This window comes from Eucyclogobius newberryi, unplaced genomic scaffold (assembly GCF_026437365.1).
Source record: "Eucyclogobius newberryi isolate DKJ021-1_F unplaced genomic scaffold, fEucNew1.0.hap1 SCAF_13, whole genome shotgun sequence".
Classification (NCBI taxonomy): Eukaryota; Metazoa; Chordata; class Actinopteri; order Gobiiformes; family Gobiidae; genus Eucyclogobius; species Eucyclogobius newberryi.
The window spans coordinates 27,921,007-27,948,762 of NW_027315757.1; the positions used below are offsets into that span (position 1 = coordinate 27,921,007).

Sequence of the window (27,756 nt, forward strand, 5' to 3'; positions counted from 1 at the left end):
GGTATCTTTTTTCCCATATACAATATGACTGACTTTAGTAATTGTCATGACATAGAATGTAGTATTTACAACTTTACGCCTTGCCCTTAATATAGCATACCTGTAGGATATTTTTCTCTCAAACATGGAGGAATCGAGTAAATGGTTGATGTTCTCGTGAGGTTCTTTATGTTTAGTAATTTTACTTACAACGTATGTTTTTTTTCTATTGGTTTCTGCAAATCTGTGCTCTGGAAATTCAACTAATAAAAAAAAAATAATGATACATTTTACTTGGATGATTTTGAACTCATTTTGTTGAATTCTTTGTTTTGTGCAAAAAAAGAACATTCTTATTTGAAACAGGAAAGAAAAAAACAGACCCAACACTTCATATCCCAGCATGCCAGCGTCCGTCCAGGAAGTACGTCATCACGCCGCTGAAGCCTTCAGCTGTCAGACTTTGGCCACCCCTAAAAGTGCAGGATTTGTTATCAAACTATTTCGAGCTTTAAACTCGCGTTGACTTGATTTAAAGTTGTGCATTTGTCTTTTGAACGCTTTCTGAAGACCGTGGCTGTGGAGTGGGCCGAGTGGACTGCGAAGGAGCGGGCAAATCTCCCCTCGAATCGCTGCTAGTTTTGCACGACAAGCAGCGATCCTGATCGAGTGAGAGGGTAGATGCAGGGAGGGAGGGAGTAGAAAAAGGCAAAAGTCTTTGTGCTTCCCTTCCCCCTCATCAAATCAAAGGGGAAATGTCTCTGTCCAAAGGAGGTAAGTCTTCTAACGCACATATTTGTACAAACTATACATGCACATTCATGAAATAGCAGGGTGCAGTTTTCGAGGAAGTAGTTTAGCTAGCTCCGTGGAAGAAGCGGTAGCCTTGCCAGGTGGAAAGCTGCACGAGAGCAGGAAAAGAAGCTAGCCAGCATGTCTTTCCTGCTTCATGTAATGGTCCTCACCGATCCAGATGGGATCGAAAACATGCCCAAGTGCTTTAATGAGCGAATCCACAGACGAACATGTTAAGTTGGTAGCATGCTATTCACGACAGCAACGTGTTGTTTAAAGTTCTGTGTGAGTGGCTAACAGCGCCTCTGGACAATACAGGACGAATGCCAAAGCTGCAAGAACTTATCCACGGTAAAAACGCAGCATCACAGATACACTCGTTTAAACAGCCGAAGGAGCTCTTGATATTAGTTCTTTTGAGTTCATAGCCTGGATCTAAACGTGTTGAATATCTCCTGACATCGTGACTCATCGTTTGTGTTGCAAATGATAGCGCAAACATCTTAAAATGTGGTGCATGTTGTCATGACGGGTCACTGATGAAAACAGCCATTTACCAGAGCAGTGACTAGCAGCAGGGCTATTACAGTCTTGTCTCGACCACTGAGACGCTCCTGTGTAATTTACTCCACACTGCTGGACAAAATAAAAGAATACACTTCGGAAAAATCAAGTTTCTTCCTCTGCGTCACACACACGAACCCGATGATGTCAATTTACATTTCAAGTTCACCGCTTGTGCTGTTACACAATCATACTAGCGTTTCCATGGACGGGAGTACACACTGTTTTAGAGGCGCAGCAGATTGGCTGCGTGCTGCTCAGCAATCACAGCCTTTGGCCTACCATGGCATGTTTTGACTTGCACCGCCAATCACTGATGCAGCCAGTGCTCTCTGTTGACAGTTGACTGGCTGCACGCACAGACTGCAGAACTCTAACATTATTTCTGTTGAGTTATTATTGCATGAGAGCAGGCCTAGGTCTGGTAAATGTGTTTTCTCCAAGCAGCTCTTCTGGATGGGTGTATGCAGAGGTTCATAGCTGCCTTAAGTGTGATATTGCAAGGGCATGTTGGCGATCGGGTCCTTCCAAACTGCGATGATGGGTGGTGCACAAGATTATATGTCCATGAGTCACCCTCAACTGTATAAGAACCTGCTCAAAGGCTGGAGCTTCCTGATGGTGACTCGCCACATTGCTATTGACACTTTGATCCCATGCACAATCCAGAAATTCTTGTTTGTATTACATATGCTCGACCATTCTCAAAATACTTTCCCTCAACATCATCCTTATTTAATTAATGAACAAATGGCATCAGATATAACTTTGTTTTGCTGTTGAATTTGCAGTGCAATTTAGTTTCAACCCCCCCCAAAGACATTCTAATTATTACAAGTTTGAAATGGCATAAACCTTCTGAACATTAGCTCATCAGATTTGGGTTCCTTCATGCACAGAGCAAAACTATGCTCATGTGTTTAACCTTGCTGACCTCAAAGTCATTTTTGACGTCTTTAGTTGGGCGTTATTGCAGTTGGATGCCATTGCTGCAAAAGTAAATAGGAAACATTTTTGAGTGTCGGATGCTTCGCGCGCCCAATGCACAGTGTTGTTCTGCTCCATTTACACAGTCCTGTAGAAAGCATAAAGCAGAAATCCACCTGGTCTATGTTCTCAGCTAGCGGGAGCAGCAAAAGGCCTGCACAGCAACAGAAGTGACATCATATTTCCCAAAGTGCATGGACGGACAGTTGTATTTTCAGCAGTTGTGCCCAGTCCTGGACACTGGGTGACCCCTCTGCACCCACCAAAGCAGTATAGTCCAAACTGAGCACTTTGCAGCAGTGGTGATTGTTGCATGCAGTGTTTACTGTAACCATTTACCTTGCACCCCCAGAGCATTGTTGTCTGTATCTTCAGCAGCTAAAAGGCTGTGTGGTATGTGAGCTGTTTTGTGCTGCAGCCTTTCACACGATACACTGGATTTGTTGCATGAACAAAAGGCCGTCTTATTTGTCAGGTCATCTGAAGCTCTCAACTGCTCGCTTTTAAAACCCACGCAGAGGAAAAGCAAGGTCTATTTTTGCCTGCGCATGTGTGTGTAAATCACACCTCAATCACTGCTGATCACATGAGAGCACCACAGTCCAGTCTGTGGCCTCATTTCAGACTCTGGGTTAACTGGACATGTCTGTCAGCTTTTGTGGTACAACGAAGAATCAGTAAAACTACTTCCTTTGCCTCCCATGAGGGGTTTGCCCAGTCACACTTCCTCTACAGTAATGGTGACTCACAATAGGCAAACACCAACCTACTTTATGAGAGATAGCTCTACTTGGTAGAGTTTATCTCATCTGCATCACTTTACAGTAACAGTAACAGTAGTATGTGGTTTAAACTGCAATGATTTGGCTTGTGCACTATTGTGCAATAGGAGCAGTTGTACAACAAAAGCACACATGCTAAAGATGAGTTTGAATGTGCAGAAATGCTTAAGAGCTTTTCCACGTGATGCTGTGAGTCCAGTAGCAAGATCTGTGTGTGGGAAGTCCCAGCGGCTGCTGCTAAACTCTTATGAATGGGAGGCTGTCACTGATTCACATACAGCCCAAAGTAGTGTAGTCATGAGTCTTTACACTCAGTTCAAAGATGTAAACAACTAGTTTTATTGAGGTTTATATACTGATGAGCTGGATATTGTAAGATAAATGTGTGCTTTATAGCTATCATAAGGATAGATGGCTAGACCTTTATTGTCCCCAGGGCGAAGTGACCATGGCAGAGGAAACTCTAATTAACAATTGCGCTACCATTTTGTTTAAATTCACCACGATTTTTTTTCTCACAGGGAAGAAGAAGAACCCTGGGCTGAAACTGGCCCAAGAAGTGTTTAAGCCTGCGTCACCAGCTGCTACAGCGTAAGGCTTCTCTTGATGAATTATGACTAATGGTTGAATTCCTTTATAGACAGACTCAAACATGATTCTGCTTTTTGTTTATCTAAAACTGAACTTGTTCAGATTCATCTGTGTCTTGTGTTGTGGAGGTGTAGTTATTTTAACAGATTGTATTCTGTACTAATGAAAATAGAAATATAATACAAAGTCAATGGACGAAAGGTTTCTGTTGTTGTGTTTTGACCCCTATTCTTTTTTTGCAGACCGCCTCGAGATCTCGACTCCAAGGCCTGCGTCACAATCGGAGACCGGGTAAAGCTCCCTCTTCTCCTGTGTTCTCCTGAGACGACCCAATCTATTTATACCCAGCCCTGTATGTTATTCTAATGCCTTTTGCTCTGTCCAGAACTTTGTAGTGAAGGCAGATGACTTGGAGCAGATTGCAGAGCTGGGGCGGGGGGCCTACGGAGTGGTGGACAAGATGAGACATGTGCCCAGTGGAGTTATCATGGCTGTCAAGGTGTGGTGCAAAGCACTTATTATCCCATGCTTTCTGGGGTTTGTAAAACTGACAATAGGCACACAATGCAACCTGTTACACAGTAATGTTTGTGTCGACAGAGGATTCGGGCCACAGTCAACACTTTGGAGCAGAAGAGGCTTCTGATGGATCTAGACATTTCCATGAGGACGGTAGACTGCTTTTTCACAGTGACCTTCTATGGGGCGCTCTTTAGAGAGGTGAAACTTGAGCTCAGATTTACCTTTTTATAGGTATTGTATAAATGGTTTGAAATAATATTGTTTTTTAAAAATATGTTTATATATACATTACAGGGTGATGTTTGGATCTGTATGGAGCTTATGGACACCTCTTTGGATAAGTTTTATAAAAAGGTTTTGGAGAAGCCCAAAACTATTCCAGAGGACATCCTGGGGAAGATCAATGTAGCTGTAAGTCATAATATAAAAAATATGGGAATAAACAATGTATATAAAAACTCGCAGTGGTGATAAATATCCACTTGCTAATTAATCAAATTTAAACATTTTGTGCGCGTGCGTTTTGTTCCACAGATTGTCAAAGCATTGGAGCATCTGCACAGAAATCTGTCCGTTATACACAGAGGTAATTAATGAGCAAACTAAACTGAAAACTGCTCAGTGCATTTTTACATATGGCTTACACTGCTTTCTTTCCCCATTGTCCGTGTCCAGATGTGAAGCCTTCAAATGTTCTCATCAACACTTTGGGCCAAGTGAAAATGTGCGATTTTGGCATCAGCGGCCATCTGGTGGACTCTGTGGCTAAAACGATGGACGCCGGGTGCAAGCCGTACATGGCAGTAAGTCAGTAGCAGGGAAACGCGCCTCACTTTTTACTTTAGGACAGCTATATAATTTATCGGTATACCCCTGCTGTGATGGGAATTATCCCTCAACCTTCACTGTTTTACCTGCCTGGTTTAAGCATCCCGTTTTCAACTTTACATCTGTGTTTTCAGCCTGAACGGATCAACCCTGACCTCAACCAGAAAGGCTACAGTGTCAAATCAGACATATGGAGTCTGGGCATCACAATGGTAAGCTAGTTATACAACATCAATTACTACGTTACATTATTATGCTACAACTCTAGATTTCCCCCCCCCCCCCAGATTGAGTTGGCAATTCTGAAATTTCCCTATGACCCCTGGGGCACCCCTTTCCAGCAGCTCAAACAAGTAGTGGATGAGCCCTCTCCACAGCTGCCTGCCGACCGATTTTCCCCCGAGTTTGTAGACTTCATCTCCCAGTGGTAAGTCTCACTCTCGCTTGCCACATCAGTAGAATGCACAGTGCCCAGTAGGGGGCAGTTCTAGTCTGTTCAATCCAAGGGCCCACTGCCGTGAAGGCTGCAATAAAGGAGCCTCCAAATCAAATGTATTGTTTGGATTGTAAACCCCATATTTTTTTTCTCATAATATTTAATGTTTTATTTGTTTTTGCAGCCTAAGAAAAAAGCCAAATGAAAGACCTGCTTATACAGAATTGATGGTAAGCTACTTTTGTATATAATAAATAGTGCAGTTATACCATTTATCTATTAAATATGGATAGTGTATTGTAAGATTATGTTGTATGTCGGCTGTCCAGAAAGCATTTTCCCCATGGAGCGCAATGTAAAAACAAACTGCTGGTGTCTGCTCAGGCAGAGCGGTCACGTGGTATGCGAGTCCGGGTCACTTGATGCTACTTCCGAGCCGCACAGCCAACGCCTGTACCTAGCCGCTAAAGGCAACATGCACTTGACCCATTAAAGGCTTTTTCTTGTTTTCTAAGCTATTTTTGTATGAAATCAGAGGTTGGAGGACATAGCTGGACTTAAATTCAGGGAGGTTACTTCTCAAAGCCTGAACCTCAGCTCAGAGATGACAATTGTCTCTAAGCCCGTTTGTGACTGAATATGTAAAGCCAATTTTTGAGCTTCAGCCTCTGGGAACGTAAAGGGAAAGTGGTGTGTGGCGCGTCATCGTTAAGTATGTAGTAAATGTGTGTGTGTGTGTGTGTGTGTGTGTGTGTGTGTGTATTTATTTATTTTGTACTTCAGTAGTTAACTGGACTAAACATTGTTTTTTTTTGTCCACTAGAGGTCACTCTTTTACAATTAACTTGAAAATACATATCCATTTGTGTCACGTAAACTAGATTGATTTTGTAAGCGTATAATAACTGGTTTAGTGTAATAACTGTATTTTGTCTGTTACATTTAGTAATTATACTTGGAGGAGTGTATATAATTACACTTTGTCATTACAGAATCATCCCTTTTTCACCCTGCATGACTCCAAAGACACAGATGTGGCCGGGTTTGTGAAGGTCATCCTGGATGACTGACAGGCTGCCTCTGGGCTCCTCCCCCTATGATCGGGTTGGGCCCTCTCTGAAACCACGCCCCCAATCATGACCTACCTTTTTTAAACTCACTGGAATGACGAACTCTGATGCACCCAACATAACCAGGGGTGACCCAAAGACTGACGGATAGCACTGGAGTGGTGATATGAACTTACGGCCAAATTCAACTGGAGAGATTTGCTCCACTCCAAGCTTCCTGTGTGCAGTTACAACTTTATGAACTCCACTTTGGTTGTTTTGTTCTGTTCCTTTTCTGTTTTTGTCCCACACTGCCCCCTTTCAAAATGGACAGAGTATCATGTATTCCTGTGACTTATTTTATTAATTTTTGAATTTCATCTGCAAATTTATTAGTTTTTGTGTATGATGTCGTGTATTGGAAATTATGATTGCATATGCGTTTGTATGTTATTTCATTATACAGATTTTTGATACTGTATATCATCAACTCGTGTGAATTGCTCAAATAAGGGCCTCGTTTATCAGATCCCCATCACATTGATCTGGTTTTGTGAGCGGGCAGTGGTTTTAATTGTCCCAGGACTGCGACGTAACATGCCATACAGTGGCAATGAAAGGTCACATTTTGGACAGTGGGACTCCCTGGCCATTCCCCAGTGTCGCAGTGTTGAGAGGGCACGGCCCATGCGACCCACATATTTGAACTTGAAGTGATGTACAGCACCGGCATTCTTGCAGTGAACGTCTTCTAGCAGTTGCTTCATTTCTTTTTCAGCTTTAGTGCTGCTTTTGAGCTTTTCTATTGTCAGCTCCAGTGCGTGCACAGTTTCTACCTGAAGGTATTGCAGCTTTTTGTGCCATTTTTGTAAATTGTCCAGTGAAAAAATGCTTTTTTTTTTTTTTTTTTTCAAACATCTATCTTCAATTTTCTTTACCTTGTTCAACTTTTGGAGTCAGCCTAGTCCTTACCTTTTAAGATTGCATAACTGTTTTCAGAGACCTTATTATGCCTTATAAAGTATGGTAGGGAAGTAATTTATGTGTTGAAGATGTAAATACTATCTCCTTTGTAATGTAACTGTTGATCATTGGTAGTGTAAGAGAGTGGTAGAGTGGATGCGATCAGTCCATTTTATTGCAGCATGACATGCGTGTGCTCTGTGGGCCACACTTTTGGATCCACTGCCCGGGCTTCTGGTAGAGTAGTCCTGATCATGTTTTGTGCTGCATGAGCCCAGACGGCTGTCTCCACACATACTATGCAGAGCTTATTGGCACATCGAGGTGTCCCATTTAGGAGTATTCAGAGTGGTGACGGTATCAATGAGGAGTACCAAGCCCCATTCAACACTGTACTGGGACCTTTATCTGAAATCAGTGAGTTAGGAGTATTTATGATTGTGACTTATTATAAGGGAAAGCTAGCAACACCACCAAGAAGCTGCTGATTTTAATGTTTTTTACGGGCCGTCTTCAGATGGCTGTTCCCTTGGTGTGTAAATTTTTACGCTGATCACAATGAAAATGGAACACGTGCTCTACCTCTTACTCCTTTACTCTATACACACCGCCCTGTCAGTGGGTGGGAACAACAGACTTGAATTAGAAAGACAAAAAATAAAGGCTTTGATGTTCATTACAGTGTTTTCATTTTTATGTCTTCTTTGGGATGTTAAGTCACTACGATCTCTATTATGCTCAGCCGGATATTCCATACTGACAATGTTATATTTTTGGGTTAGGGTTAGTTAGTTAGGCTTATGTTCGCAGATATGTGGGGCTTTATCGCTTAGATTCTTTAGACAAAATTGTTCTGAATCCTCCCCTAACATTGCAGTAGGCAGTTTAAGTTCAAATTCTATTGAAAAGTACTAAATGTAATCTTGTCTGATACACTCGTCTCCAAATGTCTAGTCACAGATAAACATGTAAACTGTCAAATGTTTATGTAGTTTAGACAGGAAAAGCCAAGTGTTAATGCTTAGTTTGTAGTCGTGATTGTTTGTTTCAAAATGGCCAGCATGTGCTTAAACTTCAACTTTGTTTTACTTCCTCATCCAAGGCTTAACACTTTATGTAATGTTGTAAAAGCATCCTTTGTAGCCTGGAGGTGTTGTGAACCCACTACTGAATAGATTTTGATGGCTCTGAGCTTGGCTTTTCGTGCTGTGAACATTAACAACAGAACATGACAGACTCTTTGAGAGGTTCACTTTGCTCTTAGTGTGGCTGTCCCAAATAGACTGGACTTCATGCCGGGATGAAAACACTCAATGGCGGATGGACTGGAGGCTGCGCTGCTGCACTGAGTGGAATTGTCCCCATAAGACTCTTTTTAGGAGAGGCCTTTTGATGCGACATTACATAATGGTGCAGTAAGTACGATCGTGAGAAGGTTAAAAGACAATGTTGACGAAGTTGGAAAAAGAAAACTGTCCTTGTGAATGGATCCCATGTCCTGCAAATGGCCATTCATTTCTATCAATAGAGAGGCAGTGGGGAATTGAGACAGACACACTCAAACATAGGGCTTTTTCTCTTTATTACATCATGTTTTGTTTTGTTTTATGGTCTGGTTATGAATATATAACACAATACAGAACAGAACAAACAAACGTACAGCGTAGACTCCGACCCATCTGTGAGACAATGACAGTTTCAAGCTCATCCATCGCGTGCACGTCCTGTGGTGGCAGTTGTCCATTTGCTATATCAGAGTATCCACTACAGCGAGACATGACACTGGCCACACCTCAGCGGAAAGTTGAAAAAGGGGTCTCTCGTTTCTGAGGATGGTAAAAAAAAAAAAAAAAAGCCTTATGGAACCAGATCTTATGCAACATATGGCCCACACACAAGCTCATGGTTTCATTGCGAGGGGTGATGAGGGTGAATCTTTTTGACTCTGTGTTGAGATAGAATATGTGGCTTTTAAATATTCCAGTGAAATTGTGGACATACACTTGACCTCTTTTGTCGAACGCCTTTAGGGCAGTCCTGTTCTCTGCATTCAAAGAAGACAAAACACGAATGCCATCTCCTGGTGAAAAGAATGTCTGGGCCAGGGATGGTAAATTACATAATAACATTTTGCTGTTATTGTCAGGGATATAAAGAAGGACCCCTGTCTGGTTTGTTTTTGTATGTTTTCTTTCCGCTCTAGGCTCCTTCACCTAGTTGGGCCCAATAGGATTCGTGATGTGAGATAGCACTTACAAGCATCACATATAGGATATAATAAATGTGGGGTTAAAACCGTATTATGATATAACTGAATCGGGGCAAAGAAGGACAGCTATACCGGTATGCACAAATGACTGGATAGAAAGTCCAAAGTGATGCCACAGGAGTCTGGCATTGCAGTGACTGGCTGTTTGACGACAAATCACGTCAAATACAGCCTACAGGAACATAACGTTTACAAGTATTGCAGGGAAATTCTATGCATAAATGACAAATGTATGAGTATTTGAAAGCCAAAAAAATACTGTATCGCTATCTCTATATCTATATTTTGCCAACGTTGTCAATGATATCATTAATGCTTTAAAACAGCGTTCCTTTGTAAAATATTTCCAATGCATTAATAAGCACTTGTTATTAGTTTATAAGCACTTACTAATCAACGCACTAATTACGGCGCTTGCATTTTGTACAGGGTTTATTAACGCACACATATTATTAGTTAACAGCTTTTTTAATATTTAGAAGATATTATAAGCCATCTGCAAATGCTAGTAATTGTTTAAGTGCTTATGAACAAATAACTAGTGCATAATAATACCTTATAATAGTTTACTAGCCTTATTTAAACTGTTACAAGCAGTGTTACATGTCCTATTAGTCTGAACCAGTGAAGTAATACCTTCTGCTTCAAGACTTCTACTTTTCACCACTTGTGCTGAAAGAATCCACGTGAGTTTGGCCTCATCTCGTCCATATTGAAGGTGATACCTCGACAGGACAGATTAGAGATTTGAAAGTCGAGCCTGGATTAAACGATGTTGTAATTAAAGCCACAAAGCAGCATTGGCAGACTCCCACGGTAAATCGCACACGTTATGCAAAGACTGAGCAAGGCCTGGATGCGGTGTCGTGCTGCCCAGAAAAAAAATGAAGAGGCAAATGTTGAGACAAAGCAGAGGTTATTATCAAAGCCTGTTTGGATTGTGTGTCACTAAAATGTCACTCTGCAGCGATGAAGTAATTGCGTAATTGGATGGAGATGTTGTTACGTCGTATAACATTAACTCAAATTGTAAGTACAAAGTGAAGATACCATAATGTAAGCCATGTACAGTACACTTTTACTACTTTAAGTTCACTCATGTTGTCGAGGTGGTATTAATCGTATAGAAGTTTTAGTCGGAATAGTCGCAGTCATAGTTTTATTTGTACTACTTTCAAGCTGATGTGTTTGTTTGTTTACTCCAGGTTGTTGTTTGTTTCATTTTAAGCTACTGTATAAATACCTGCATACATTGCCACCTACCTTATTCTTTTCAAGTCCAAATTTGGGGCTGTTTTGTATTTTTTTATATATTTTTTTCCTCAGCAAGTAACAGACACATTATATACTGCTGAACACGCATAACTCTTCCCGTAACACATACCAAACAGGAGGACACGGTGGGATTTGTGTTGTTGGGTCAAACATTTGAAACATTTGGTCTATTTAAAAGTGGTGCCACCCAATGAAGATGAAATCTAATATCTCCACATTCATAACTAGAAGGCACAGTATGGATGTGTTGTTGAACAGCTGCAGTCAGACACACGGCCACAGCTGATGGGAGTGCCCTCGAAATCCAATGAACACATGTCCTTTTTTCACCCATTATCCATCATAATGTATCCATATTTTGCCCCTTCTCTATAATTTGCGTGATTATATAAATGTGCTTTTATGTTCCCATTGATCACCTCCAGCGCATCATTGCAGACGAGGATCGATCTTTTCACAGTTTTGCTTTGGCAGGCGCTGAGTGTTTGAACAGAGAGCAGAGATTGTACATCAATAGGACCCGACTACAAGGTGTGGGACAGACCCCCACCAGAACAGTCTCCAACATGGATGAAATCTAGAATAAGAATTATTCAGTAGAGGATGTAGGGAAGGATGCTGTGTAAGTAAGGTACAATGCTGCTGTACAATTGTACCCTTATTGGCAGGGTTGGAAAGTAACTAATTATAAATACTCATGTTACTTTAATTTAGGGTTTTGCTTAGTGACTCACACACGCCACGGCATCACCTGCTCTTGATAATCCAGAGCAGTGAATATGCGAATTGTGGTTTACAACAGGTTAACAACCTAATTCAGGGTTTTAAACAGTAGAATTAACCAAGTTTTGTACAAAAGAGTGCTAAATTACTGATAAAAGTAACTAGTAACTATGTATGTCTCTTGGTAATTCTTGAATGGATGTGAGGATTTAACACATCTAAATCCATTTCGATCAAATAGGTTGGAAAAAGGCACGTCAGATATAAAGTAGCAGCTAGCTGTTATTGATTGCACCTAGCTAATATTTAAAAAGAAGGAGATTTAATTAAGTTGTCAGAGTCTGCACACCTGTTACTGTTGACACTGCAGAGAGGTCTGCAAATAATTCACTGTTGCCCTCGGATGGCTCTCCAGCAGAGGACAGGACAGAGGAAAGCCAGGAGCCCATACCCCAAACACCACCCAGCCCAACACCAAGTAACCAACCCCACCCCGCTGCGTGTTTTCCTCAAGGAGCCAGGCACGAGGATCCCAGCTGCACTCATGGAAACATCTGAGTCCCCAGTGAGAGAGAGTGAGGAGAGACACAAGCCAACAAACGTGCCGCACTGCAAGTCTGTGCCTGTTCATGCAAAACAACCATTGCAAAAAATGAACGTGACCTCCGAGACTTTATTTCATAAAGTTTTGGAGATCAACGTCGAAACCCGATCCAGCAATTTCTTTCGGACCTGTCTTTTTTTTATATATCCCATTAGGAGAAACAAGTTGATGGAGATTATAGGCTATTTTTAACCCCAAGTCATGACCAGGTGACGGAGAGAATGACTGCTCCAAAATGAATTGTAACTCGAAACATTAGGTGCATGTATCACACTGTAGATGTTGTTTACTAGTTTACTTTAAAGTATATTTTAAGGAGTCCCAGAGGAGGACAGGTTATTTACTGTTATTTATGTTTGGTGTAGGATTACATTTAATTGATTGAATTTATCAGAATCAGAATCAGAAAAAGGTTTATTGCCATTGTCAATGAACAAAATTCACAAAGATAGGAACTTGTCTTGGTGATTCGGTGCAACAGAAAACAATAAAACCTCTCTAAGCCTGTGTGAGCTGGGCATCTGAGTGCATGACACAAATGTAAATATTCTATAAGGTTGCATCATTGAAAAGACTTCATTATAATCGCTCAAGACATCACATTAACACGCCAAATTAAAGTTTAAATTCAACTTTTGGGATATTGTGCAGTTTTTTTTTTTATGGCAACAGTATGGGCTGGAATATCTGATGTTCACACAACAAAATACGTTTAGAAATATGGGTAGTATACTTTATTTTTTTAATTCTATAGACAGTAAAACATATTAAAACGTAGACATCAACTAAACATCAAAAGAAACTACATTAACTCGCCAATTTAAAGTTCGAATTCAACTATTGGGTGGGATATTGTGCAGGTTTATAGCAGTTTATAAATCTGGGTAGTATACTTAATTATTATTATTTTTTTCAATCTGTAGACAGTAAAACATTTAAAAGTAGTTGTCAACTAAAAACTAAATCACGGCACATTTAAAATAAAATTCAAGTCCCACTTAGTCCATTTCCAAATTCAGTCCGAATGCAATGTAATTTTGAAAATCAAATGTTTTTCAAGGTATTTATTTTAAGAAACACCAACTGAATAAAACAGAGGTATAGAAAGTTATATAGTGCAGCTTCAAATTAAAGTGTGTATGTTTGTCCCGAGTTTGTCGCACGGAATCAAGTCAAAACAAGTGCACACAATATTGATTACTTGAGCCTTGAACTTAGTGTAACGCTGAGCCATGTATTTAGTGCATCCATGTCCTTAAGAGGCGCGTGGCAACTCTCCTGTTACACATTTGTCTGAGTGAACATGGAAAAGCTCACCTGGTTTCTCCACTGTACTGGTGTGCTGTTGCTCCGTTACACTTGTGGTCCGTGTACATTGCATTAATTAGATGCTCATGTGTTTGCTATCGTGTCATTGAGTTCTTTGGGACATGACATTATGTACCGGATGAATTTGAATAAATCAGATCAACTTTAATCTCACTATGTTGTTTCCCTATGGATGTCTTATTTAAAACAAGCCTGTAATCTGAGGATGAGCAGGAAGAGAATTTGTGGGATTACATAAAAGGTCATCTTATTATTATCTTATAAGGCTGTGAAATTGTGAGTTGCAACATATATTTCAGACATACAGATATCTCTGTTTTGGAAAGATTGTGTTTATTCCATCTTCTAGACATATTATCTATAACAGTGAAGTTGAGAGGATTTGTTCAAGAAGAAATGAATTGATATTACACTAAAAAGATTTGGCTTTTGGAAACTCTGCTAGACGAAGAGTAAAATGTAAATTGCCTTGGACATTAAAAAAAATAATAAAAAAAAATGGCACTTTTATGTTTTTTCCAATGAACTCTTCATATAAAGCCAACAACTTTTACAAAATACAGGTGAAATGTCATTATTATTAAATGTCACCATTATAAACAATACATCTAATACTGAGATTTTGTATATCTTCAAAACAACAATCACAATAATATTAATAATTCAATATATTGTTAACCTCTAGTTTATCACGTCCAGTAAGGGAAATATAATGTGATCGATTATCTAAAAATAACTACTGTCAAATAATCGATGCATGGACAGTCAAGGCAAGACATGTTTACAGACTTTGCAATAAGTTTTCTACTGTAAATTAAATACAGCGGCTGCATTCACCACAGGCTCTAAAGTTAATCTCACCTAGACAAAGAAAGAAAATGATATATGGACCATATGCTTGGGACGTAGTGGATTTGATGGACTGGCCTCGGCGGAGAGCAGGATGATTAGGCCGCCCTGGTGTCCTGTTCCACTGGGTGCCAGGCTCAATGTCACCACTGATTGGATCCTCTAATCTCATTCTTTGGAAATTAAATCTGTAGTGCACGATGGGTTTTGCCCCGTGCCACAGTTCAGTGTTGGCCTGTGGTGCTTCCGATCTCCTCCTACTCCTTATCCGATCACCTCCTGCGCCTTATCCAACACAAGATTTCATATCATGCCTCAGGGTGACACGTGTTCAGGTTTTAATGCATTTTCAGAATAAGCGCAGTGATCACCTGACCCAGTGACACAAGGATTTGTTGCATATATATGAAGAAATGATAGAAATATCACCGTAAGGGATTTCACGGGACACTTTATGACCTTTTGGAGCTTTATATAAATGGTTGAGACACAGTTATCTGATACAATGCCCTGTTTAGAATAAGAAAAGCATTGACTTCTTTTCACTGTTTCAAAAGGAAATTAATCAAATGACAACCCCAGATGTGACAGTGAATGGATGACAACATAGATAGTCTTTTTTGGGGATGAAAGAACTTTAACAATGGGAAGCAGCATCAGATAACGCTCAGATAACAGGAAAGAACTTATAATGTTGATCTTCTAGCCAAAAGATTCTTGTATTTCAAAGTCATTGGTCGGTGCATGATGTCTTGTATTAGAAATGTAATGCCGTCTCTTGTTGTTAGCACTTACTCAAAAGGTTTATAGAGTTACAACACTAAATAAAGTTATAGGGCGACAAATGTTCATCCTGTGCCAGAAAGGCGTATTTATGGCAATGAAGCTTAAAAATAACAAAACCTCAGGCTGTCAACAAACACTTGGATATGACCAATGTATTTTAGATAACGGACAACAAGAATTTGAATTTTAACTTCTTAAAATTCATCTTTTCATCTTGCCATCGTGTAATAAATGGCATGAAATGATGATAAATCCAGCTCCAGATTTCCACGACTGTCGGAGACGCTTGGTGTTACTTTATGTGACTCAAATCAGACAAACCGTATTATATTCTAAACAAAATGTGCACATATTTTTATGGCCTATATGTGATACTGGCTGACGCACTTCACATCAACCAAAATAAATAAGTATGTGCTGAGCCTCAAGTGGTGTTCCTTGGGGGTTTAACACATGACAGACTGGTTTGATGGTAACCTTATTCAGAGAAGGGCTGGACCAAGTTCAGAAACATCCTTCCTCTCAGCTGTCCTCGTAAACAAGAGCTGTATCCTTCTGTCTTTTAAATGTGCTATTTGTGAAGGGACACCTGTCTTTACATATTTTGTTCTGGTTTTAATTTGATGGATTCAGACGCAGAGCCACGTTTTACCAGTTTGTTCTCACTGGTGGTTTAGCCCTTGTGCTTAGGAGGTTCCATCTGTGAGACGTTGGAATTTTATTAGATTTATTAGATTTTGTCCACATCTGATAAAAGGGAACTCTCAAGCTGCTTGATATGCTATATTTCAAAATAAGGCTGTAACTCTCTTATGTTCAGTCAAATCAACCATTCCGGGCAAGCATCTGGGTCAGTTTGTTCTTCAAATATACAAATCAAAATTAAAAAAATAATAGGACTTCATATAGATTCCACCTGGACATTTTGCTTTATTACAAGTCCCTAAAACAATTTTTAGTGATTTATCTTCAGCTTTTAAAACACAAATAAAAAAACAACAACAAATGCTCAATTTATAACCAGAAATGTAACAAAGAAAACCCAGGCTTAATTTGAAATCTGATTTACTCTGTGCAGAGCTCGTTTCTACTTACAATTAGAGTAAACCAGACATTAGTATAAAAACTGCAGAGGGTCCGCTTTACAAAGACTCCAGCAAAATGTTTGTACTCCAAAGGGTTCAGGAACAGCTTCAGTTTTAATTGGGGCTCATTTTAGCCAGACGATTTAGGAAAACTCGGCCCTAAGCGTTAAGGGGTATTACGGGAACATGTTATGTAAAGTCAACATTTATGAGCTTTTAACCATGTATTACCTCACCACAAACTTACTTCAACTTGTATTTCAATGTTTGAATGTTTGATTATTATTATTTGAGACTTGAGTGCTCTGAAAATGTGTGTTTTCACCTACCCCCTATCTCTGCCCTGTCCAATAAAGCTTTTGAGACAGAACATCCTTATTCTTAATTTAAAGTCCCAATGGCATTTGCAGGCTTTTTTCAGGTGAGCCCTGGTCCCAAAGATAAGTCTACTGTACATGTTTTATAGTTGTTATTTATAGGGGAAAACCTGAGCAGGCACAGGGAGAACATGCAAACTCCCAAAGTTATAACATGAAACGTTCAAATCTCAAAAGGAGGATTTTTATGTCCTGAAGGCTTTATTTTGACAGGACAGTTGTAGTGTGAAAGGGGGAGACATTTTCCAACCCGCACATGTGCAACGCCACTGCACCACCGGCAAGCACCAAAATATAAATTTCAAATGTTATTTCCCTCTAGTCATTTTATTAAGTTTTATTTCGATTCAGTTTGTCAGCATCAAAATGTCAGCCATGGGTTAAACCAGGCATGTCCAAACTACGGCCGGGGGGCCAAATGCGGCCCTCAGATTAATTTCTGTTGGCCCTCCGGCTTCCTGCTGTTGTATTTTTACTTTAACATTTGGAAACATTCAAGCATTGTGATGTTATACCAACCTATTATTAATGTTCCAAGTCTTATTAAAGGTGTGGAGGCTCATCGAAACAATATCAAATGCAAAACTTCACTTTAATAAGTAATAATTCGACATTGTCAGGTTGTTTGTGGCCCTCTGCTGCGTATAAGTTTCAAAATGCGGCCCTCAGTGAAAAAAAGTTTGGACACCCCTGGGTTAAACTAACACTAACATTTGCTGTTGCTTCTTTTCACTGAGTCCTAATTAATAAAGTTTACCCACATTTCAAGCAACAAGTGCAGCACATTAGTGGCTCGAATAAGTCGAGTTAAGAAAGGGCAGCGCGGTCCACAAACAAAGGGAAACAGGGTGTGACAAGAGCAGCCAGCCAAATCATAATGACTGACACTGCCAACCAGTGGATACAGTTTCACTTCAGTTTCCTGGCTCAGAGTTGTCAAGGCCAAAGGAGCAGAGCCATCACATAAAGGTCAGAAGCACTAATAACAACAGTTACCGACTGAGCTAACGCACAAATATAGTCTGGCCCTGGATAACAAGCAGGATACATGTCAACACAGAACTTTCAGCACGGGCCAGATGGTGATGGTACACAAGATGCCGCAGGAGTGACACGACACGCCCTCCTTCAAGTATTCTCTTTCAGCCGCCTTAAACAATGAATGGATGACAATGCTGCCTCTGGATCCTCTTATTGCCCCTCTTTGTGTCATGGGACGCCAGGCTGTCCGACTCACAGTGATGGCAGGTGTGCAGTGCAAGTCTGTGCGAGCCGCGCAACAACAACAACACATAAAACTATTATTATCCATAAGGAGAAAACAAGCAGACATGACAACAGTGCAGATTACAATAATTCATGGTGAGCTAAATCACAGCTATTGTAATGTTTGGAGCTGGTCAGTTGTAATGTCTGTGTCAGCATTTAGGAAAAATATGTAACTGAAAACATCCAATTTCACATTTTTGTTTTGTTTAAACATAACATAAACTGCAATTGAAATAAGGTTTTTGACCTCTTAAAAGGAGATTATCTTTATTTATTCCCTTTTGTCCACCATCTGATTAAATTGAACTATCACGCTCCGGGACATTTAAAATATATATATTGAATCAGGATCAGTTTGTGCTCTAAACCCACAAATTAAAAATACTAAAATACTAAAATACTGATTCTGCCTGGTCTTAATTTACTTAATAAAACATTTTTTTTGTTAAATCAGCTTCAGTTTTGACTAAATAATTGTCCAACCCCAACAAATGCCCAATCCACTGTCTATTAGACCATTCCTCAAGACACCAGCTTTACACAAAACATCTAGGTGGGACAGTAGTTTATTCTCCAAAGGATTCAGAAACAGCTTCAGTTTTAATTAAGGGTCATTTTAGTCATTTAAAAACAAATTGGCCCACTTGATAAGGGGTTTGATATGGGCCCCCAGGACAGAGCTAAACTGGGGAGCATACGTCAGGCCCCCTAAGGCTAGACCAGAAGCATGTCTGGTGAAAGCTTGCTTGGACCAGTCTTGTCGATGAAGTCAAATAATTTAATCCTCACGTCTGTCCTCCTCTCTCGGGAACTGGCTGCATTAAAAAGTAAGTTTTGCTCTTTCCCATTACATTGTCAAGTTCTTACGCAACTACCACATTATCGGAATTATATAATTAGGCCTACCCAATTAAATCCCATCATTGTCACTCCAAGACCGTTAATTGCGACCTCACAGTAAAACAGCATTGAAAGGAGGATTAAGGTTAGCTTTGTGACTTCACTGTGACGTCGGCCTTTTTCGCATCCCGCTTGTTTCATCGCTGGTTGTTGTTGTTGTTGTTGTTGTTTTATGGCGGTTGGCATCCAATTGTTGCATTACCGCCAGACTTTATTCCTCAGACTTTTCGTAGTCCTCAGACTGTCGTAGTCCGTAAAAGTACTCCTTCCATTGCTTTGGTGTTACAAAGCCCATGAGGTCATGATATGTCTTTGTGACTAGAATAGTTGTTGTTGTTTCAGAGACCAACCAAGTCTGAGGAATAAAGTCTGGCGGTAATGCAACAATTGGATGCCAACCGCCATAAAACAACAACAACAACAACAACAACAACAACAACAACAACAACAACAACAACAACAACAACAACAACAACAACAACAACAACCGGCTTTATTCCAGGGAGACTCTTCTTCATCTTCCTCTCCTTCTTTGACGTTCGGTGCTTCCACCGTACAGCTTTATTCTTTAAGGCTTCATTCTATAGGCTTTAATATTTCCACTGATGTTGCTGCTTGGTAGCCGTGCGTCTACGAGACTGGGCGAGGACAGGAGACCACCCCCACCCCCATCTCGTCACTCTGATCACCCTGACTCCCCAAAAGCAGACCCCCATCACTCCGACTCCCATTTAGCGCCTTTAGCCTGTTTTCTATATCTGCCCAATCAAGCTCCTTTGTTCCAAGGAATCTCCCTGCAGCTTTAGCAATGATCCTGATCCTTTCAGTTCTGCTTTGAGTCTGAGCAGCACAGTTTACAACATCCACCATAAAGAGTACAAAATCCTCTCTATCCACAACCAGGGTATTCTCATTAATTCTGGAACCTGCACACTTGGGACCTCCACTCTTGAAACCTTCACACTTCTTGGGAGCCACGCTGGCCTTTCTCATTTCGCCCTGGCTGGGAGCAGCGCTGGCTCCTCTCTCTGTATTTACTCTAAATTCGTTACTTGAAACTTTCTTGACTGCATCTGCATAGGATATATCTTGAGAGACCTTTATTTTATGCACCTCAGCAGCTCTTTTGCTAAACCTGCATCCCCCGAAGGCAGAGCTATGTTCTTCCCCACAGTTACAGCACTTCAGTTTTGCTCCCACGACACACTTCCCATACTCGTGATCTCCTGCACATTTACCACATCTTTGCCTCCCTCTACAGACCGCTGCAATATGCCCAAAGCGCTGGCACTTAAAGCAACGCAGGGGCGGTGGAACATATGGCCTAACGTCATGGCACATGAACCCAATGAACACCTTACTAGGCAGGCACCTCCCTTCAAGTGTTACCATTACAGACAGGCTGTCACATCTTACCCCAGACCGGGTCACCTTCAACCGCCTAGCGTCCACCACCGTAGCTCCAGTCAAATTCTCCTTAACTTCATCCACAGACGTCGCCGTAGGGACACCTACGATAACTCCTCTGACCGTGTTTCTTTCAGCATCAGACACAAGAATGTCCTTTCCACCCAGACGTTTAGTTCCAATCGCCTTCCGTTGCTGAGCCGCGTCCTTGCACACGACCAGCAGCGAGCCATCTCTAAGGACACTCGCACTCTTGATCACTCCCACAGCTACAGTTAGGCTCTTTGACAATGCCACAGAATTCCACTCCTTAAAGGATGCACTATCCTGTGCAAGCTTTATGATCACCTTACAGTCTCTGCTCTCACTCCGGATATCAATAGCTTCAGCCTCATCCTGCTGCTCATTCCCAGAACCCTCGGACGAGCTAAGGGACTTTTTACGTTTCCGGGCACGTGCAGCCAGAAAAGGCTGCTCCTCCACGCCGTCCAGAACGTCTTCGACCACCGATCCACTCTCCTCCGCCATCTCCCGTCTCTCCAGACCCACTACTGCTGGTTCTGTTTTAGTCCACGATACAAGGAAGAGGCAGTTCAAAGTAAAGAGTTTTGCTTTGACACACGGGCTTTACAGAGCATTAGTGATATAACACCTTTTCTAAATACACTTAAAGAGACTTTGTCCAGGCAGGGCTCACTTCCTTGTGAGCAATAAATCTGCCAGTGATTGTACAACTCCATAATATTAATGTTCTCCGTGTGACAGTGAGTGACGCAGACCAGAAAGGCCTTGGGACATTTCAGAGCAACAATCAGTGCGCGGAGATTCTGAATATTGGTCTTTCAAAGAATTCCATCTGTCATAAAGGGAACAAGCGGTAGAAAATGGATGGATGGATAATGCGTTCGCTCCCAAAACAATGTTGCTTTTATTTCATTATCAGATGCAGTGTTGACATTATTAGCTGGCGTGCTGTTTATGTTTCTATTCACCTATCTAATGTGAAGGTCAGGTTGATGAGCCTGCAGCAGAAAAGCTCGATGCTGGGGAGGTTGCCAGAGAGACGTCATCGCTCGCATTGACAGAATCCCACTGGCCCAGCCCGTCTGATACTAACTAAAGTGCTGTTGTCCAATTCTTTGACACGCAGAGTAAATGAACCAGCAAACATATGTTGGGGCGAATGTCAGCGCTCAAGATTCTCCAGGACAGTGGAACACCAGAAGGCACCTGGAAAGTGGTCAACGGTTTTAGCGCTTAAGTTTGAATCACACTGCACTGATTTTATAAAATGTCTGCCAAATGTCAATAGTGAAACTTTATTGTTAATTTTAGCACCAAAAAAAAATCAAATAACTGTAGTTTTCAAGCTCCAAGTTGCAACTTTATGACACGCTGATTGGCAAATGTGGAAAGTGCCCAGAGGCAGGACCCACTTCCTATGTAGAACCAAATCAAATCAGCTCACCGCTTCCCCAGTCTGATCAATAGCTCCTCCCTGAATGTCCCATCATGACAAAACCAAGCTGGCAGCATTAAACAGATGCCCGTATATGCACAATAATGATGTCCTCACTATATCCGATGTGATATGTTTTTCTCGAAAGCCAGAGCATTGAAACACATTACGTGACATAACACGAGTGCCACATAACACAACCTACGTTTCAAGCTACACCTGCTACTGTTTACACATATGTTTTGTGCCGCCCTGATCCTAAATTCAGATCAGAATACACTTCTTTTCCACCATTTACTCAAAGACTTGGAAAAGAAAATTAAGCATTCTTTCCGTTACGGTGAAAATTACTTCCAGCAGAGTGCTCTGATGAAGCCTGGGATCTTCAGGCTGGACTGACTGCTTGACTTGAGTGAATTATGGTAAATTATGATGCTAGTGCTAACCGCTTGGGACTTGAACCCAAATTAGAAAAGTAGCACGTGTCCACAGTGAAACACTCCAGATGCCTAGATTTAGGAAAAGAAGAACTCACATGTAAACTGATGTAAACACAGATGAAAGATATTTTTCAGTTTTATTAAAAATCAAAAGACATGACAGTTTTCAACAACTGCAATATTCTCTATGTAATTTACAAAAGATATAAAATCTGTACATTCTCAATGGAGGGTGGGAAGACCCTGGTAGAAAAATAGAGACCTAAGGAGAATATTAATTCTAAGCAGATAAGATGCAAAGTGAACGGTGCAATGTCTGCAGTATGTTCACCTTCACTTGATGTTGCATGAGTTTATTACCCAAGTAAAAAAAGACAAAGCAAAAGTAAGACTGCAGTGGTTGTGGATTTGTAATCCAACACAGTAGTTATAAACTGATCTTTGTTAATAAGACAAAGGAAAGATCTACTTAGAAATGACAACTTGCAAGACTCACAGAAGTGTGAGAGCAGAGGAATCCAAGTCTGCCACAAAACCTACTGTTCATTTTACAAACAGAAAGGGACAACATAGGTTTATATCAGCAATTAGTTATTATCGACTCGTATAACAACAAACATTTGGCTCTGGTTCATAAAATATAGCAGGAAAGTGCAACTAAAGCTTATGAAAACACTTCAATAGTCTCATGCTTGTCTAGAACTAAGAAAAACATTATAGACTGAATTTGCAATCTCAAAAATGCATACTTAAAAGGGGAAATAACACCCTTTGGCTCCTATATTTAAAAGTCTACAAATACAATATGTAACTTAGCAGCATTTCTCATTCACTTGACATTCCCTTGTTTTTCAGCTCAGCTTTTCACACTTAACTGTATTGCACATGAAAATAGTGACAGTATCGTGTGCATGATCTGCGTCTTATTGCTAATCCCTATGACATCTAATGAAGTGTGTGCTTAGTCAAAAGACAAAGCTCTCAAGTGCCCGGCTTTGTCTCCTGAGGCAGAAGGTTTGTTAAGGCGCACAGAGAAAGAGACGCTAAACTTAGACACAGCGTTAGCTTCAGGAGCATGTGGTCCATGTCGTCAGTCTGTGACTCTTTTATACTGCGTCACACAATCTAAGCAGTGTATGGTTAAGAGACCAGCTCTTTAACGGCTGCTGGGGGTGACTAGAACACGCCATAGCAAGAGCTCAAACTTACATGAATCTCAAGGCTATAGCTTTAATATGTTATTCATTATATTTCAACTATTGATTTTTTTTTATCAACGTTTAGCTCCAAAACTGATCATTACTTTACATTGTCCATTTATTAATTGTCCCGAAATTGTATTTAATAACTGCACTTTGCTAAGGAAAGTTACAGTACCAAAATATATCAAAGCAAATATTTTGTGATTTTTCAGAGGTGGATTTATAATTATAGCATTTACAACCAATTGATGCAGCAACTATATGGAAGCACAGATTGTTAAGTATGCAAATAATTAATATTAGTATTCAAATGTATTTGAGGTGGTTTACTAAACTGAATCCTTGAAGTCTTCATAAAAAAACATGGGACTGATTTAGCCCCACTGCCACAACTGGCTCTGAGGGCCGACAGTGTTGTGTGCATACTTAAGTCTCAATACTAACATGAACACAGCATTAAGCTCATATTTCTGACTCTGCGGTCAAAGGCCTTTCCTCCAGTGCCAGAGAGTCCAGGTTGGGATCACAATCTGAGACCATGTCAATGTTTGTATCATCGAAGGGTTCTATGACCCTTAAGTCCTTAATTTCTTCCTCTTCTTCCAAGTCTTCCTCCATCTCCACTTTCTCCAGAGCCACCTCATTCTCATAACAGAAGGAGTTTCTGGAGCTGGAGTTGGACTTCCGCTCAGCTAATTCCCTGGCACTGCACTGGGGAGTGCTGGGAACTTCGTATGTGTTTTCAAAGCGGGAGTAGTCAACTTTGTAATAGTTTTTCTCTTCAAAGAGCACAGGTTCAAAGCGGTGGCCCCAGAGGATCTCACTGGCAACATAGGAGCTGCGACACTGTGTGGTCATGGCAGTAGCCTCTACCATTCCCTCCAGAATCACTACTATCTCAAAGTCAGATGTCTCCAGCTCCTGCTTGTTCATCTCATAAAACGGGCTGTTCTCGTCGATCTCATGCACAATAGTGATGGGAGACACCAGGAATATTCGATCGACGCCACTGTCAAAGCCCACGTCGATGTCCGCCTGGTCCAGAGGGATGAACTCCCCCTCCACTGTAGTGCGGGACTTGAGTAGCTGTGCGCGCACGTGAGCCTCCACCAGATGGCTTTTCCTCAGGTTCCCCACTCGCCACATCAGGCACAGTTTGCCATCTCTCATGGCCATAGTTGCGTAGTGGCTGAACACCAGTGTCTCATTCCTCTTTTTGGGTTTGGCCATTTTAGCCATGACAGCACCAATAATGAAAGCATCAATGATGCAACCCACAATGCTTTGGAAGACAACCATGAACACAGCAATAGGGCACTCCTCTGTCACGTAGCGGTAACCATAGCCGATGGTAGTTTGGGTCTCTACTGAGAACAAAAAGGCAGCTGTGAAGCTATCAACATTAGAAACACATATTTGAGTCGTGTTCTCTAAGTCCCCATATATAAATGCCACTAGCCAAAAAGCAAAACCAAAAAACAGCCATGACAGCAGGAAAGATAGGCAGAAAACAAGGAGCATCCATCGCCAGCGAATGTCCACACAGGTAGTGAAGATATCAGCGAGGTATCGCTGGCCCTTCTCACGCATGTTAATGAACTGCACGTTGCAGTGTCCATCTTTACTGACAAAACGGCTTTGCTGCGGGCGCTCAGTGTGCACCTTGTTCATGTTGCCATTTCTATAGCCGTTTGGGACAGCAATGGTGGCCAGCTTCATGCCGTCTTCCTCAGAGGACACAATGCTGTAGCGGTGGCTTCGCACACTCCCCATTCCTTCGGCCTGGGAGGGCTCGGCCAGCTCTGCTTTGGAAAACAGTCTGAGTTTTTGGTAGAAGCGTTGGAGAAACAGTTTTGAAAGATCCCAGTACCGACTTTAGCAGAAAAGTGTTGATCAGGATTATCCTGATGGGTACGGGGGTCGCAGGCTCAGTGATCCGGAGGCGATCACTCCTCTTTGATGGCAGATTTGGACCTCATCAGTGAAGTAGGCTGTGGAAATTACACAGAGAAATAGTTTTAAAATAATTAGGTGGAAGAAGAGCACAGATCAGTGTGCTTGTGTGCCTAGTTATCTGCTTTTTAAATTATGCATTATACACTCAAGTTTACGCCACTTGCATTCACGCACTACTATGTACGATATGTATGGTGTACAGTTACAACTACGACAATAGGTTATGCAAGCCATTTAGGACCAGATCAAACATATTTATGTTCTCAGATTGTTGACAAAGTTGGAACTTTTATATACCTCTCTTAATGTAAGTATTAACTAGACAATCTTGGTCAATGGAGAGCTGAGTCAAATTACAGCTCAAGTTCACATTGACAGTCAGCAACTGATCTACGATGACACTATATACTGTAACCGCTTTTTGCAGATGAGTTGGAAACTATGTGTATCACAAGTTTCCAAAGTTAAGATTCAGTTCAATAAACATGTATTGCATAACGCAATAAAGAGTGCATCAACATTAGAAAACCTTTCAGTGAAAGTTGTCTGAAAAGTCACTTAAAATGAGTGTAAACGATAAACACGGACACTGACCCGAGTCCTGAGTATTTCATTGTGTCTAGTGCTGTAATAAAGATGACATGCAGACTATATATATTTTACATCGATATTGCTTCATTAGCAAAAACCTTTGCTTAATGCTATAATACTAATATTCTTGTGTAATCCATTCAAAGGTCCCTGTCTCTTGTCATCATTAGCTGCAAGTTAATTAATGGTGACACGCACAACCTGTGATTGTTTGTTTGCATGTGTTCTTCATTTGAGCTGCAGCAGCAGCTGATGCTGATGGAAACTGGTTACATAAACCTGCTCCATTTGTTATTACATGAATCAATACTAAAAAACAATCATTAGTTAGATAGAGGACTTGTAGATAGACAAAAATAAAAAATAATATATATACAGATACAAAAGTATAATTATAATGTATAACTAATGCCAACAACTCAATCACACCAATAATAACAACAACAATAATAATAACGACAGCAATGACGACAACAACAACAACAACAACAATAATAATAATAATAATAATAATAATAATAATAATAATAATAATAATAATAATAATAACAATAATTCATCCAATTATTTTTGTTTCCCATTTCTCAACCAATGATATCTGATTTAATAATGATATCGTAACAATGTATTTAGCAGTTTGTCAGGGGGGTAAACACCTACCTTTCTGTTTGTAATTCTGTCAGATTCATCCGCTTTAAGCTGTAATATTATATTCCGTGATGCATCTTCATGCGCCTGGCGCGTCTCTCTCGTGGCTCCAGCTGCTGCTCTTTCACTTTGTTCACGGAAGTTCCCACCAGGCGGTGTGAGCGCTGCCATCACCCTCCCCACTAATACTGACTTTTGGGGTCTTGCATCGACACACTTTTAAAACACGTGCGCTCTTGTCCACCCTCTGACGCGGCGCTGACCAATGGCGAGCCTCTCATCCCCGAGGAAACTTCCATTACTTCCATTCAGCGGCTCAGAAGAGACAGATTACACCGACATTACAGACACTCTTAGTGGACTGGTGACTGGGCTATTTCTTATGATTTATTTATTTTATTCTGGCCAGTATTAGCCTAATGTGTTACTGATTTGGAGCCATTTGTGATATTTTGAGTGCACTTTGTCAACACAAGGTAGAGCTGTAGTGCTAAAAATAAAGATATAGGCCTAAATACATTAAGATAAGATATTCCTTTATTGTCCCACATGGGGAAAGGAGAAATAGTATGCTAGTTCAACGTATATTGCTCTAAAACATAAGTAGATCATCATTTTTCATTCTGTTCACTGTAAACTGCATTATTGATTATTGAGTCATTCCTGTTCAAAACTGCAGAATTGATAAGCTCCGCCTCTTCATAGTGACGTTTCACTGCAACAAACAGGGCATTGTCATTTACATGATTTTAGATTTGAAAAGTGTCTTTGTGACATTTTCTAACACTGTTTATTGATTGATTTATTGACCTTTATTTAACCATGAAAGTCCCACTGGGATTTAGCCTCTCTTTTTCAAGGCAGTCCTGGTCCCAGAGGGGAGGAGCCTATTGTATCACAGTATACAAGTATCAATTCTGATCTTTTCACACTATCTACAGCAGGGGCCCACACGGTTTAAGACCACAGGGTTTATATTCAACAAAGCCCAAAGATCTACCTATAGATCAAAATTATGTATTGTATAATTTAGTATAATTTTTATTGTCAGTATTAAACAGGTTTTTATTTTTGTTTAACCATAATTAGGC

At 40.7% G+C, this 27,756-nt stretch overlaps 2 protein-coding genes across 2 annotated transcripts; one reads left to right on the forward strand and one right to left on the reverse strand.

Annotated features, from left to right (window-relative positions):
• Positions 1–403: 403 nt before the first annotated feature.
• On the forward strand, positions 404–8,172 carry map2k6 (mitogen-activated protein kinase kinase 6). The gene is made up of 12 exons (XM_072443265.1): positions 404–753; positions 3,629–3,698; positions 3,941–3,989; positions 4,084–4,197; positions 4,299–4,418; positions 4,515–4,631; positions 4,755–4,806; positions 4,896–5,023; positions 5,183–5,260; positions 5,336–5,475; positions 5,669–5,714; positions 6,477–8,172. The coding sequence occupies exons 1-12, from the start codon at positions 735–737 to the stop codon at positions 6,552–6,554; spliced, it is 1,011 nt and encodes a 336-aa protein (XP_072299366.1). The 5' UTR covers positions 404–734; the 3' UTR covers positions 6,555–8,172.
• A 14,204-nt stretch (positions 8,173–22,376) lies between these two features.
• On the reverse strand, positions 22,377–26,923 carry LOC140358417 (inward rectifier potassium channel 2-like). Its single transcript, XM_072443256.1, has 2 exons — positions 26,678–26,923; positions 22,377–25,461 (listed from the first exon to the last, which is right to left on the reverse strand). Exon 2 carries the CDS (start codon positions 25,241–25,243, stop codon positions 23,933–23,935), a length of 1,311 nt encoding a protein of 436 aa, XP_072299357.1. The 5' UTR covers positions 25,244–25,461; positions 26,678–26,923; the 3' UTR covers positions 22,377–23,932.
• Between the last annotated feature and the right edge of the window lie 833 nt (positions 26,924–27,756).